This window comes from Trachinotus anak, unplaced genomic scaffold (assembly GCF_046630095.1).
Source record: "Trachinotus anak isolate AG129_WGS33_773 ecotype Australia unplaced genomic scaffold, CSIRO_AGI_Tana_v1 ptg000018l, whole genome shotgun sequence".
Classification (NCBI taxonomy): domain Eukaryota; kingdom Metazoa; phylum Chordata; class Actinopteri; order Carangiformes; family Carangidae; genus Trachinotus; species Trachinotus anak.
Window position 1 is genome coordinate 15,705,903 of NW_027273869.1, and position 12,559 is coordinate 15,718,461.

The 12,559-nt window shown below is 42.8% G+C and overlaps 1 protein-coding gene across 1 annotated transcript in view; it reads right to left on the minus strand.

Annotated features, from left to right (window-relative positions):
• ptn (pleiotrophin) overlaps positions 1-8,389 on the minus strand; it is a 44,512-nt gene extending 36,123 nt beyond the window's left edge. The window contains exon 1 of the mRNA XM_071502361.1: positions 8,100-8,389. Within this exon, the coding sequence (XP_071358462.1) occupies positions 8,100-8,278 (179 nt within the window). The 5' untranslated portion in view covers positions 8,279-8,389. The remainder of the gene's footprint in view (positions 1-8,099) is intronic.
• Positions 8,390-12,559: the final 4,170 nt, after the last annotated feature.

A 12,559-nucleotide genomic window follows, 5' to 3' on the forward strand; every position in this document is an offset into this window, starting at 1 on the left:
TCTCTCTGGAGCTCTAGTAACAACAGGTCAGTGAGCCAATCAGATGAGAGGCTATCTGTCCAGGTGGGCTGGGCTTGGCACATGGCTGAGAGTGGGGACTGTGTTGTTGTGACATCACAAAGTTACAGAATTCCTGACAGCCCATTTTAAGGCTCAGTTTCTGAATACAGGCTGTGTCTGTGGACTGAACGTTTTGATACTGTCACAATATTAATATAGAACCTAGACCTGCTTTAATGTCATATAAGACATGGAAATTTTACTTTATACAATCCTTTTAAATCCTTTGCGATCCTCTGGTGCTTGTATGGCAGCAGTCAACAAAAAAATGACTCTAGTTAAAAAGCAGTTTCTGAGGCTTTACAGTAGAAATTAGTTCCAGTTCACCCTAAAGTAAAGGTAAACGGGTTATTAAATGTCATGTTCTTCAGGTCTGTGAAGGCGGTGTGCTGAATAAATCACCCGGATGATACAGGGGGGAAAAAACTGCGAAAAGGGTTCAATGTCCAGCTGTTAGTTTGACCACAATTGGCAGCGTGAGTGGGTGGAAAGCTGGTGAGGGATCATGTCCTAGTCACAACACTAACTTGCTCTTCTGGCTGCTCTGCCAACAGCCTCCCTATGCCAAGAGTGAGAGAGAGAGAGGACCACAGAACTGTAGCGCAGGGGCGATTCAAATTAAGGCAGCACTCTGATTTTCTCTATATACCCAGACAATAATGTTTAAAGGTCACTTGGGTACATGATTGAACTTTTCAAGGTACAAATGGTCGAGGTTCAGAGATAAAGGGTACTTGCTAGGGTGCTGCCCTAGGGACAAGCTTTTGTGCTCTGCAATACTGCTCTACCCTTTTACTCAGACGGCATCCAAGGACATCTCTTACATGACATACATATATTAACATCTACTTGTGTTTGTGCCCTTTTTTACTTTTTGCATAATTTGAGTGAAAATGGATGAAATCTTGCAAAAATGTATGCTCGTCTGAGGGGGGAAATATGGCCAGTCGAGGCAGTAAAAGGGAATATGCAACAACCTGAATATGATATTTCAAATAGACCCTGTGTGTTGAAGTACCTGCCCCTGCTATTTTGCTGCATCCACGTGATGTTGCCAGTGACACTGCACGCCTCCACTTAACCACAAAGCCCCAAAATAAGAGGACTTAAAAGAGCAGGGGTCCTGAGGGGCCTCTTTTTGCATTGCACCTGCTTTTGTATCACCATGACAAAAATACCAGAGGTTGCGTGTGAATCACAGAGACATATTAATTCATTAAAGATCCCAAATGCCATCTTATGTGGGAAGCAGCAGTGATGTGCCTTAATATATCAGAATTACTCATGCACCATTAATTATATAAGCTTTTCATGTCCTCAGGAATGTTTTCACACAGAGATTTTAGATGCACTGATTTATACTTTCGCTTGCCTCAATAGATATTTGCTTAAACCGTGGGCCAGGTGTTGGTGGAAGCACAGCAAAGATTGTGTCAAAGCTTCTTTATGTTCAATATTTTAGTGGCAGCTGAGTACAACTGCCTTCCTCTGGGAGCACCGGGATCTTTTTGGTGTTGTTGCGGCGTAAAGACAAGACGTCTCAAGGGCAAAGAGACGCCTTTTTAACCAGACAATGCATGAGGATGTAGACGGTATAAATCCGCTCGGAGGGCTAAACAATATGAATTCAAATTATGCTTTTGTTGTCCGTCTCCCAGGACGTCGTCTTGTACTGTACTGTCTTCGTCTTGTACGGAACAGCATGTGAAATGTTGCCTTACTAGCCCCGCTAACAACTCTAAACTCCAGTGGAGACAGAGGGCAAGGCCACAGCCATGGCCTGGTGTTTATGGTCAGACGGAATGTGAACTCCGGGTGAGAAAAAAGGGTGGAAGTTATAATGAGGCATCCCCCCTCTGCTGGTTGTTTATTTGGACAGACCGGCTGTCTCACAGCACACGCTGTGGATGGAATACTAATGGATATGACTAATGATTCTCTCTCTCTCTTTCTCCTGATTCCTTCCCACTCGATTCTCTTCTCTCACTCCTCCGTCTCATTTTGCCTCCATGCCGATGAAACTTTCCGCTCTCAAGTCAGGAATTCAAGATGCATAATTCATCTACAACTGAAGGGATAGCTGCGACATATTTCTGAGTATTTAGGCCGAGTAACAAGTGCCTGACAGAGCGCTCTCTTCCTTGGGGCTTTGCTGAACACACTCCCACCCTTGCTGATCCTGGTTTCTAATCACTTATTGGTGGGTGGACATAAAACCATCCCTGGTGTTTGCTACCATAGAGTGGGCCTATCTAATCCTCTCCCCATCCATCATAGGTGTTTAACTTTCCAAATCATACTTTCTCCAGAATGTGGCGCCTCAAGCGAGGAACGGGAGGAAACTCTCCACTTGACCAGATTAAAACCTGCTGAGATTTAACCAAGGATTAGACACCCCCTTTGGCATAAGGGGGCTGTGTAAACTGTTTAAAATAATTCTGGAATTAAGTATTGAAGATTTGGTGCTTTAAGCAGCCTGGTAACCACTGTTTAGCCTAAAAAATGAACTGCAGAAGGCAGAAGGCAGAGATTTTCTATCCTAAATTTATTTCACTGAAACAGTTGAGGAGAGCAATGCTGCATCTCTCTTTCATGTGATCTTCAAACAGGACTGAATTTGACAATAAACTATACAACCCTTCCTAACCAGAGAAGTTTGTCGCCTCAGTGCAACATTACCATTAGCAATCCAATTAGCAGTGGGATTGGAAAAGAGACACTAAGTGGCAGGCGGGCTTCCACAGTGATGCTCACGATCAATTTAACCTTCCATTCAACATCAGTGGCCACATCACAGCAAATCCCTGCATCCCTGTGAGTAAGAGACCTGCTGCCATGAGTCTGAGTGCTTTTTTTTTTTCTCTTCCTCTTACAACCAACATACTGTTCACACCCTGCAAGATTCAAATACTCTCTGTAGAAATAATTGTAATGTTGCGAATAACTCTGCAGGCCAGGTCGAATGCACTCCCCGCTACAAAGCAGCCACAGAGTGGCTCTAAATAAAATGAGGTTGCATTGATTGAGCCAATAGATTACAGCATTTAGGTGGAGCTTTGGCAGTGTATTGGCTGTACGTTATTAAATAGCCCCCTCAGGGTTTACCTTTGAGCCATTTAGCAAGGCTCTGCACCGGGGAGAAAGTTTTCCACGTCGATAACACGGCATAGTTTTATTTCCACTGCACCTGTTATCATCAGGAGAAAGATTCACAGACAATGTCCAGATGTGCATTATTAAAATAGACAATTACTAAAAGTGACAACCACAGCATTCATACAATGCTAATATCCAGACCTTTCTTCTGGCTTTTTCTCTCTTTCTCTGACAACATGGTGCATGAGAGAGACAAAATCATCCTTCACTTCATTAGAGGAATACAAACACTACCCATTCCCTTGTGCTTCACACTCTGAAGCCTGGACACACACAAATTAGGGATAGGGGGGCACCCTGAGGACGTCTATTCCCTGTATGACATTTGCTAAAGATACACAACTGCTGCCTCTCTATCCAAAGCTTCTGTCTTGCACACTGCAGGAACTATTAATGGTGAGTGTGTGATAACCAAATTGCAGCCAAGCAAACATGCAAAAAGTTTTAGCTCCTTAATTACATATTATGCAAACTTAAAGCTGCTCTAATCAAATTTTTTTTATACTACAAATGGGTCAGATGACTGTGTGCAATGCGAAAGGGGTTGCTTGTAGTGACAAATCCACAGGGATTTATCATCCAATTCTGCAGTCCCACCCCAGCTCTATGGAGCTTTTTAGTCTCTTTGAGCTCATTGTTTCTTCAACCTCATTTTCAGCAGCCGCAGACAAAAGGAGAATCTCTAAAAAACCCCATTGTACACGACCTGCCCGGCACCAAAAGCAGACAAAGACAAAGTTATACAGCATTTAGCTGTGCAAGAGCTGTGTGTTTCCCTCAGGAGCTGAATGAGTGTGAATACTGGACTGTTGCTCCTTGCCCACTTTGTGTGTGAATGAGCCACTGTTTGCTAACACGTTCACCTTATTAACTTTATGAGGGGGTAATGTGTCAGTGTAGTGTTTACAGCTTGTTGTGCTGCCCCCAAATGGACAAAAATCTATGAGGTTTAACATTTTTGAATCAGTGCAATAAAGTTGTATATTTTTGAAAGTTTTTTTTTTTTTTACAGCTGTTCCAGGCAGCTGCTGATTTACATTCCTTTCTGTTTGGTGTGAAAATCATTAGGCAGAGCAAGTGTTACATTGTTGTTTTCATTAACAGAGATTAAGCACAGGTTCATTTAAAAGGCTGCACAGCAACAATAACAACACAAGTTTGGCAAATTAACGTTCACTGTGATGGATCGCGCAAGTTTCAAGATACCAGTACCAAGAATTTCATATCTCACAATGGATGCCAGAGCACTTCAAAATTTCCAAGACATCTTAAAGGTTCCATATTGTATAAAGTGAGATTTCCATGTCTTTTTTGCTTATAAAGCAGGTCTAGGTACTATGTTAATGCTGTGAAAGTATCAAAGCCTCAGTCCACAGAGAAATGCACACAGCCTGTATTCAGAAACTGAGCCTCAAAACGAGCTGACAGGACTTAGTTACAGGACTGTAACTTTGTGATGCCACAAATCAGTCACCGCTCTCAGCCATGCCCCAAGCCCCACCCACCCAGACCCACCATCCAACCTTGCAGGATTTGGTTTCTTTGAGTTTTTACCCGAAATCTGTTATATTTTTGTTCCATCACAGAGAAAAGAGCTTCAGAGAGAAGCGTGAGAGAGATGGTTTTTAAAATCATAAATATATCGTCTTATGAATATCAGCACTTCAAATACGACACAGGAGAAGTGTAAAATACGCAAAATGATTAGTTGTGATGTGAAGTGACTTCTAGGAAATACAGCAGTAAACTTACGACACTGAAAAAAATCAAACACATCCAATTAATTTTAATTAATTTAATTAATTTTAGAATTTTTAGCGAGTTTGTTTACTTTCTCAGTAGGTGGAGAAGTTAAGTGCCAGCCCTCTGACCTTTGCCCCCTCTTCTTTCAATCAGCTACCGGCAGGCCTGGGGACAGTTCGTGTGCATTTGTGCATGTGTGCAAGTGTGTGGGCGGCTGTGACTGAGTGGGACACTAATGAGCTGAATGATTACAGTGGAAAGCCTCAGGTTATCATTAGCTCTCCGAGGATCAAACATCAGATCAAGTCAACAGCAGAGCCGAGAAATGCGGGCCACAATTAGATATTTGTATTTCCACCGGAAAAGTAAAATTTAAGGAAGGAGAGGAATGAGCAGCTTTTCTATTTATGGTGCGAAACTCGCAACATGCCTCAACATTTGTGCACGAACACAAACCCTGACTCGTGTATTTGAATTCCCTCACAAAAGGCATTAGTGGCCCCGTCAACGGGCTTCCTCACACAATGGGGACCATTGTGTATAAACACTACACAAGAGGAACATTCTCTCATCACCAGCTCAGAGGTTCTGCAGACAGCTTTGATTATGTCGCCCATGCCTGTAATGAGATAGCTGCTTGCTTGACGTCTCCATGAGAACGTTTGCATTTCCACACATCACTATTAACCCAGCCGCCTCAGGAGATGGTCCGGCTGCAGTCACTGCTTATTGCTACAGCTGAACACAAAAAAAAAAAAAGAGTGAGATTTCAGGGGCAGGCCCAGGCAATGTGATTGTTTGCACTTCTGTGTTATTTTCAGAGGATAATTCCAGTTTATCGTAATTATGTTTGTAGTTTTGGCCATTGTATTAACCAGTTATTGAATGAGTACACAGCACAATAGGGAAAGCAGTCACATGATCAGACAGACTGAAACTTAAACTGAAGACTTACAACTACAGCAAGTAAGAAAGGTCAAAAATGAACCAGAAAGTGAGTTTGTAGACTGCGTCTTCTTTGGTTCTTCAGAGCACAAGAAAATGAGAGTAAGAAATAAGGGTGGGTTCAATAAGAGATGCTATTATGGTGCATTGTGGGAGGTGTAGGATTTAGTGTTTGAGGAGCTTGAGTTATATTAGGAATCAATAGTGAGGATAGCTTATCTCTGGAGTGACACTTCACAGCCTGAATGATTGTGTGACTGCCTGTGTGTGACTTCTTTTAGCCTTTCCACCATGGTTACCTTACCACCAACAGGAATGGTGGTCAGAAGTGTAAGAATAAGACACAAACTGCGATACACCTGAATCGTCCTTTAGCAGTCACGTCATTAGGCTTTCCGGCTCCACTATACTACAAATTCTGAGTGATGACGTTTAGAACTGGATGTAATGAAGGATGTTGCCTTGACAGGCCTCTCTCCTGGCATCCCTCCCCTCCTCTTTTCTTTTATTCCTCTCTTTTATCCTGTCCTCCCTTTTCTGTGGAGGCCCTCCGGACCCCATCAAGGCTCATTCTGTTCATCCCACATGTGAGGGGTCAGCGCGTACCCCACAAGAATAAACCAGCCACTCACTGTGAGGATCTTTGTGTATGTCCTCATCCCCCTACCCTCTTTCTCTCTTTCTCTCTCACTTACTTGTGCCCTATAGATGAGAACTGGCTCCATTCACAGCCCTTCCCTCCCCCCCGGAGCGGACTTCTCAGGGCCCTAACAGCGCAATTCTATGCCTTATTGCTCCAGCTCCTCCATGGAGAACAGTCTCGTCAAAGCATTTGTGAGGACACGGACGGAAATGAACTGGCTTTGTGCTTAGTCTTGACATATAGGCAAGATCACGTGGTGAAGTCTGTGGGGCAAGCGTTTAACAAGAGAAAAGGGCAGAATGTGTAAAATGTCTCTTAAAGGCCTCCAAGTGGCCATCTTGGAAGGAAAATGCCAGGACCTATTTAGAAATGAAGCAGTGTTATGAGTTTGGCCCTGCTGGCTGTCATCCAGCTTAATCCACATTGTGTTCTGACTTCCTACGGTACCAAAGCTGGTTTCTCAAGCTCATCTCCACCTCATGTTTAATCTCCCCCTGCTCTTTCATTAGGACCACACCATGTGTTGATTCTAAAGAAATGAAGCGGACACCTCATTTCGAGCAAGAATGAGCCGGAGAAAGCTTTTGTCCACGGCAGGAATGCCCATAAGACAGAGAGGAACACTGTTTGGTCTGACTCGGGTTGCTATACCAGGGCTGGAGAAAGCCATGGCAACGAAAGCAGAAGGTCTGCCGGACCACATAGCGCTGATACAATACGGCTGCTCGGGGTTTGTCATTCCAGTCAGGCCTGACCCAAATTACGACATCCTGGGAAAAAGTGGCCCACTTCAACCAGCACACATGCACAGACATACTTAATTGGGCTTGCATATATTTGGCTGATAGCGATAATAAACAAAACATATGGATGTTTAAAGTCTAATCACTGAGGAGAAAGGCCCTGTTAATGATTTAACACCACAGTCCATAGCCCATGGCTGCTGGATTATTGGGACTTTCCAATTGTTTACCCAGTATGTCTACAAGCCACTTTTCCATCTGCGGTTATAATTCTCAGCATTTCAAGCTTAATGGTCTTTTGTGTTTTCATATGTTTATTATCTCCTATCAACAGCCCCAGGGAAAAATCTGCTTAAAATGGGAAGAGTAACAAAGAAGCGATTAGGAGCATGTCTACAGAAGCGTTTTACTTTTACTGTTTCATATTTTACCAAAAGGCAAAATAGTTGGGAAAAATGCACAAATGCAAAACATTGTGTTGATCACCAGAGAAACTTTTTTTTTTTTTTTTTTTTTTGTGAAAAAAGCAATGTGATCACAACAGGGGTTGATACTGGCGGCGGTTTTGGCAGCCATACACACAGATACACACTAAGAAACACACACCAAAAAATGGCCTTCGTGCTGTACCGTCCATTCTACTGAAGTGTCTTTCTGCCCAGAGTACAGTTCACATCCAAACTTTTCTGCTTGCCTTGCTGCTCAAGTAATCACCTCATAATCACATCACACCTACCACACGAAAGCTATGCATCAGTAAGTGTGCAACCAGGGAAAAAAAAAAAAAAAAAAAAAAAAAATCTACTTACTTTATTTTGGAGGTCTGGTAGTTGTAAATCAGAGCTTGAAGAAGTAGTTTCTCTAGGCTCTTTTCATCTGCACCTCTGCCCCGCTGCCCTGCCTCTCCAATACTATTTCTCTTTGTGGGCTGAGCATACGATAGCTGTGTAGTCTTTTTTTTTTTTCTTTTTTTTTGTGTGTGTTGCATGGGGTGAGGGGAGGGTGGTGGGGTGGGTGTTGAATGCTGGGTTTCCTGACTCGTGATCAGGAGCTCATTACCCCCAAGGTCACTCCAGGGACGCCCCTGCCTGGTACTCTGCGAGACACCAGAGAGAAGATGTGAGATGGAGGATGGAGAGTGTGAGAGAAAGGGAGTGAGCAGTTAAGAGCTTAAGTGCCTGGGAGATCTGTGGGGACGGAGGGAGGAAGTGCTGAGAGAGAACAGAGACGGACGAGATTCATATAAACAGAGAGGGAAGCGAGACAGTGAGAGGAACTGATCCAAATGCCAACAGAGAGGCGGATATATTCAGGAGAAGCGAGCAAACACAACAACAAAATCCGACTGTTTGAGCCGTGGATGAGCCAACAGAGCGAACAAACTGGGAACAGCAGCCCAGTCAAACCACACAGAGTTATATAAAAATATCATGTTGATCCATGGAAAAGTGAGTCCAACCACCGCAATCAATAGAATATTGACAAACACCAGCTGGGCTCGGGATTTGTTTTTTCAGCTTTTTATATGGAGGAGCCCTGCAAAAAAAAACTTTATTGAAATTTACAGAGTCATATGAATGACATCTGATTTTATGATGCTGTCATGTTGTCTAACTTTATATAAGTTGAGGCTTTTTTTCTAATTATTTCAGCCCTGAACAAAACATCGCAGTCCTGCTTGATTAGAGGTCTGAGTCCTGATTCCTTTATCACCAGAAAACAAGCCAACAAAGTGTGTGAATTTACAAACTTTCACATTTAAAAATGAAGGCTGCTTTCAATGTTAAACCTGAGTATAGCTAATTAATCTTGAAACAAATCCAAAAGGCCGGTTAGTGTCTCTTCCTCACGTGTTTCTGGTCTTGGCTCTCTTTTGTCAGATCCCCTCTTAGAGGGAGTGTGGTAACAAGTTGTGGTTATTCTCAGGGTGTTTTGTAACAGCAGATGGTTGGAGATGACCCTATGGAGCCGGCTCTGGCACTCTGCCGCAGCTGGACAAACCTGGATTGACAGATTACGGCACACACAATCAATAAAGTGTACCATTAGCTCTCTCCACAGAGCCTGTGCATGATACTGATGTCAGACCGCCTCTGTAAACTCTCCATAGTCCACACAAAGAGAAATGGCCTCATATTTCACCCTATGAGGCTGTCGTTCCTGGCTTGGGTTATTGATTGAGTGTCTGGCATGAATTCATTCTGTACTAGAAAAAAAAAACCTCACAGCTCATAATTGTTAGATAACCCATTTCAGTGCCAGGGTCCTGTTAAGCTGCTATTCTGACTCAATCACGATGTCATTATAATATTATAATACACCATGTCAGTACTTGCATGATTATTTATAGGTGGCACCATACCCAGAACCCCTTCTGATGGAGGCCCAACATTTTCAATTCAACAGAGAAGGCCCAAATTTTGAATTAGTCATTAATGGTCAACTTTGTCCATGTGGAGTCTTATATCTTTTCTGACCAAGTCTTTGTATTTGCCATGAAATGACTCTGGGTGTGAACCTGTCAAAGCTGAATTGAAAGTTTGGTAGCTGGCCAAGAGTTAGCCATGCAGTACTTTATTTTTCTGATGCAAGTCCAACTTAAGCCCAAGTCCCAAGTTTAAAAAATAAGATGCAACTACTTTCAGGTCGATATGAAAAGTGTTGAAGAGACGAGATGAGCTGAAGTAAAGTTTGAAAAAGGGGGATGACTTGTGTGCTTTGAACACATTCTGCCTAGCAACTGAAAGCCTGCTTTGAAAGTCATCAAGGAGGTGCCAAGTCGAAAAAATGCCAAAATTGGTGAGCAATAGGCCGGCAGCAAAATAATTGATTAATTAGTGAGGAGCCTTCGGGCTGTTTGGTGCATCTGCCCCTGAAAGATGTGTCCTGATCTAAAGTCCAAATTAAAGCAGAGACTAGAAATAAAGGCATCGATTTTTTAGGACAAGATCAAGCAGACAAACAAAGTTGAGAGATGTTAAGGACGAATTCAGTGGCCAAATGACATCAAAAAGCAATATGTTTTCAGAACCTCTACAAATAGGCAGTGAGGGTCGTCTTTTTTTCGGACGACCAAATTGTGTTATGTTTTTTTTTTTTTTTTTATTATCATCCTTTCACTTCAGCCCATTGTTCATTCATGCTGCCAAACCCTTGAAGCATTGTGGTGGAGCTGCTTCAGTGACTGAGCTATCACTGCAGTGCTGCACATGTTTAGCATCGTGTTGCACTGTTGGGGATTTCAGCATCAGTCCCAGCGATGGCCAGTAATTAGTATGACTCATACCCCCCGCTGATAACGATATACCATTCCACTGCTGCCGTCTCATATTCAACTCATTAATAATACATTTCATCCATTTGCACCCCCACCCCACCTCCCCACCCTCTCCTCAGCCCTCCCCTAAGTGTGCGATATGCTTTAGCGCCATCCCCAACGAGCTCCTCCAGTGATATCATTTCCCTCATTTGATTAAATGAGATATGACAAACGATGAGAAAATGAAGACAAAAAAAGGATCTTCTGTTGTGCCGAAAGCACAAAGGGAGCTCCAAAAACAGTTTGCACAGATATAAAGGAGTTTGAGTGAAATTTGATCTTTATATCAAATCCAACAGCTCCCTTGTTAGTTTTACTCAGTTCAAACTGGCCCCTGTCACTGTGAGGCAGAACAGAGCCCGGGATTGAGCTGCCGTTAAGCCCCACTAACCCTGTTCGTTGTATAGTATATGTCCAGCGGCAACCCAATAAGAAGACGGCAGAGACTGGGCCTGTCTGCGGTGAGAGTCTGATGAAACCGAATGAAATCAGCCTGTCGAAGTCAGACACAGCATTTCTTTCTGTCTTTTGTGTGTGTGTGTGTGTGTGTGTGTGTGTGTGTGTGTGTGTGTGTGTGTGTGTGTGTAACCACAGCTCCATTGGCTTTGCTCCGTCTAGCCCATCGTTCTCTTACACAAACACCACAAAGTATCCACACAGATGAGAGCGACAGGAAATGGCAGAAAAGTCATTTTTCCACACCTTTTTTTTTTTTTTTTTTTTCAAAGCAAGAATTCAATTTGAGCAACATGTCTGGAAGGAAATGGAGATCGAATTTATGGCTGTAAGAAAAGGAGAGAAAATTGCTGTGAGTCAGAACATCCTCTCAAATCAGTCAGAAACAGTTTAGATATAAAATAATCATACACACATATAAGATACAGCTATAATAACATATTCCAGACTCAGGGGGCGGATATGTGCTTTCTTCATTGTCATAGTCCACACACTTCATTCATCATATGGAGAAACTGTATGAGGACGAAATGCAGGAACAAAATGTCTTGACAGCGTGATTCACAGGATGTACCCTGCTAGGCTCCAAGTCATACCAGACACAGGACAGAAAACACACACACACACACATACACATGCACACACAAACATGCACACACTGAACATCTGTGGGGCCGTGACTGCCATTTAAATCTGCATTAAGCTAAACACTGTATCCAGCTGTCTGTAGAGCACCTAATGAAACAAGTCAAGCCAAGTTTATTCATTTCGACCTTAATCACAAGTTTGTCTCAGAGAGCTTTGCACCTTCTGTCCTTGATGCTACACGCTTGATGCGGATAAGCGAATACGCCGCTAATAAAAGCTTATCAGGAGAAGTGGAGAGCGAGAGAAGTGAGGAAGAGCAGCAGAGAAGAGATCTCTCTTCCAGGATGGACAGATATATATACGCGATATGAGTGATGCAAGTAATGAATAGATAGTAATAACAGTGTAGAGAAACAGAACTATAGCACAGAGCCCCTACCTAGAAAGTAGCAAGGCTAGAAAGTGACAGTAATATGGAACAACAGTACAATACACTTCCAAGAACTGCAAAAGTTACATAAGGAGCAGAAGTACAAAACACCACTAGGTGGTTGAGTATAAAAAGTTAAATAGTTTCAAGCACAGTTAAAAGAGTCTGGACACACCAGCATTTATATCAGACTAATTGTTGGGCAACATCAGTTCATTTCAAATGAGTTGTCATGACCATGGTAGCTGCTCACAAAGAAGAAGTATGTTTTTACAACTATGGGCATCTTTGACACTTAAATTTGTGCTGCTGACCAGTTATCAAACCTTCTTTGGTATTACAGACCTGTTGAATCCAAAGTGGAAGAAGCACATCGGCAGCTATTGTGTGATCAACTCCTGCTCAGCTGGAGTATTTCCATAAACATTTCTCTGCAAGATGCAACATGGTTTGCAGTGAGTCGTGAAACAGGAGTG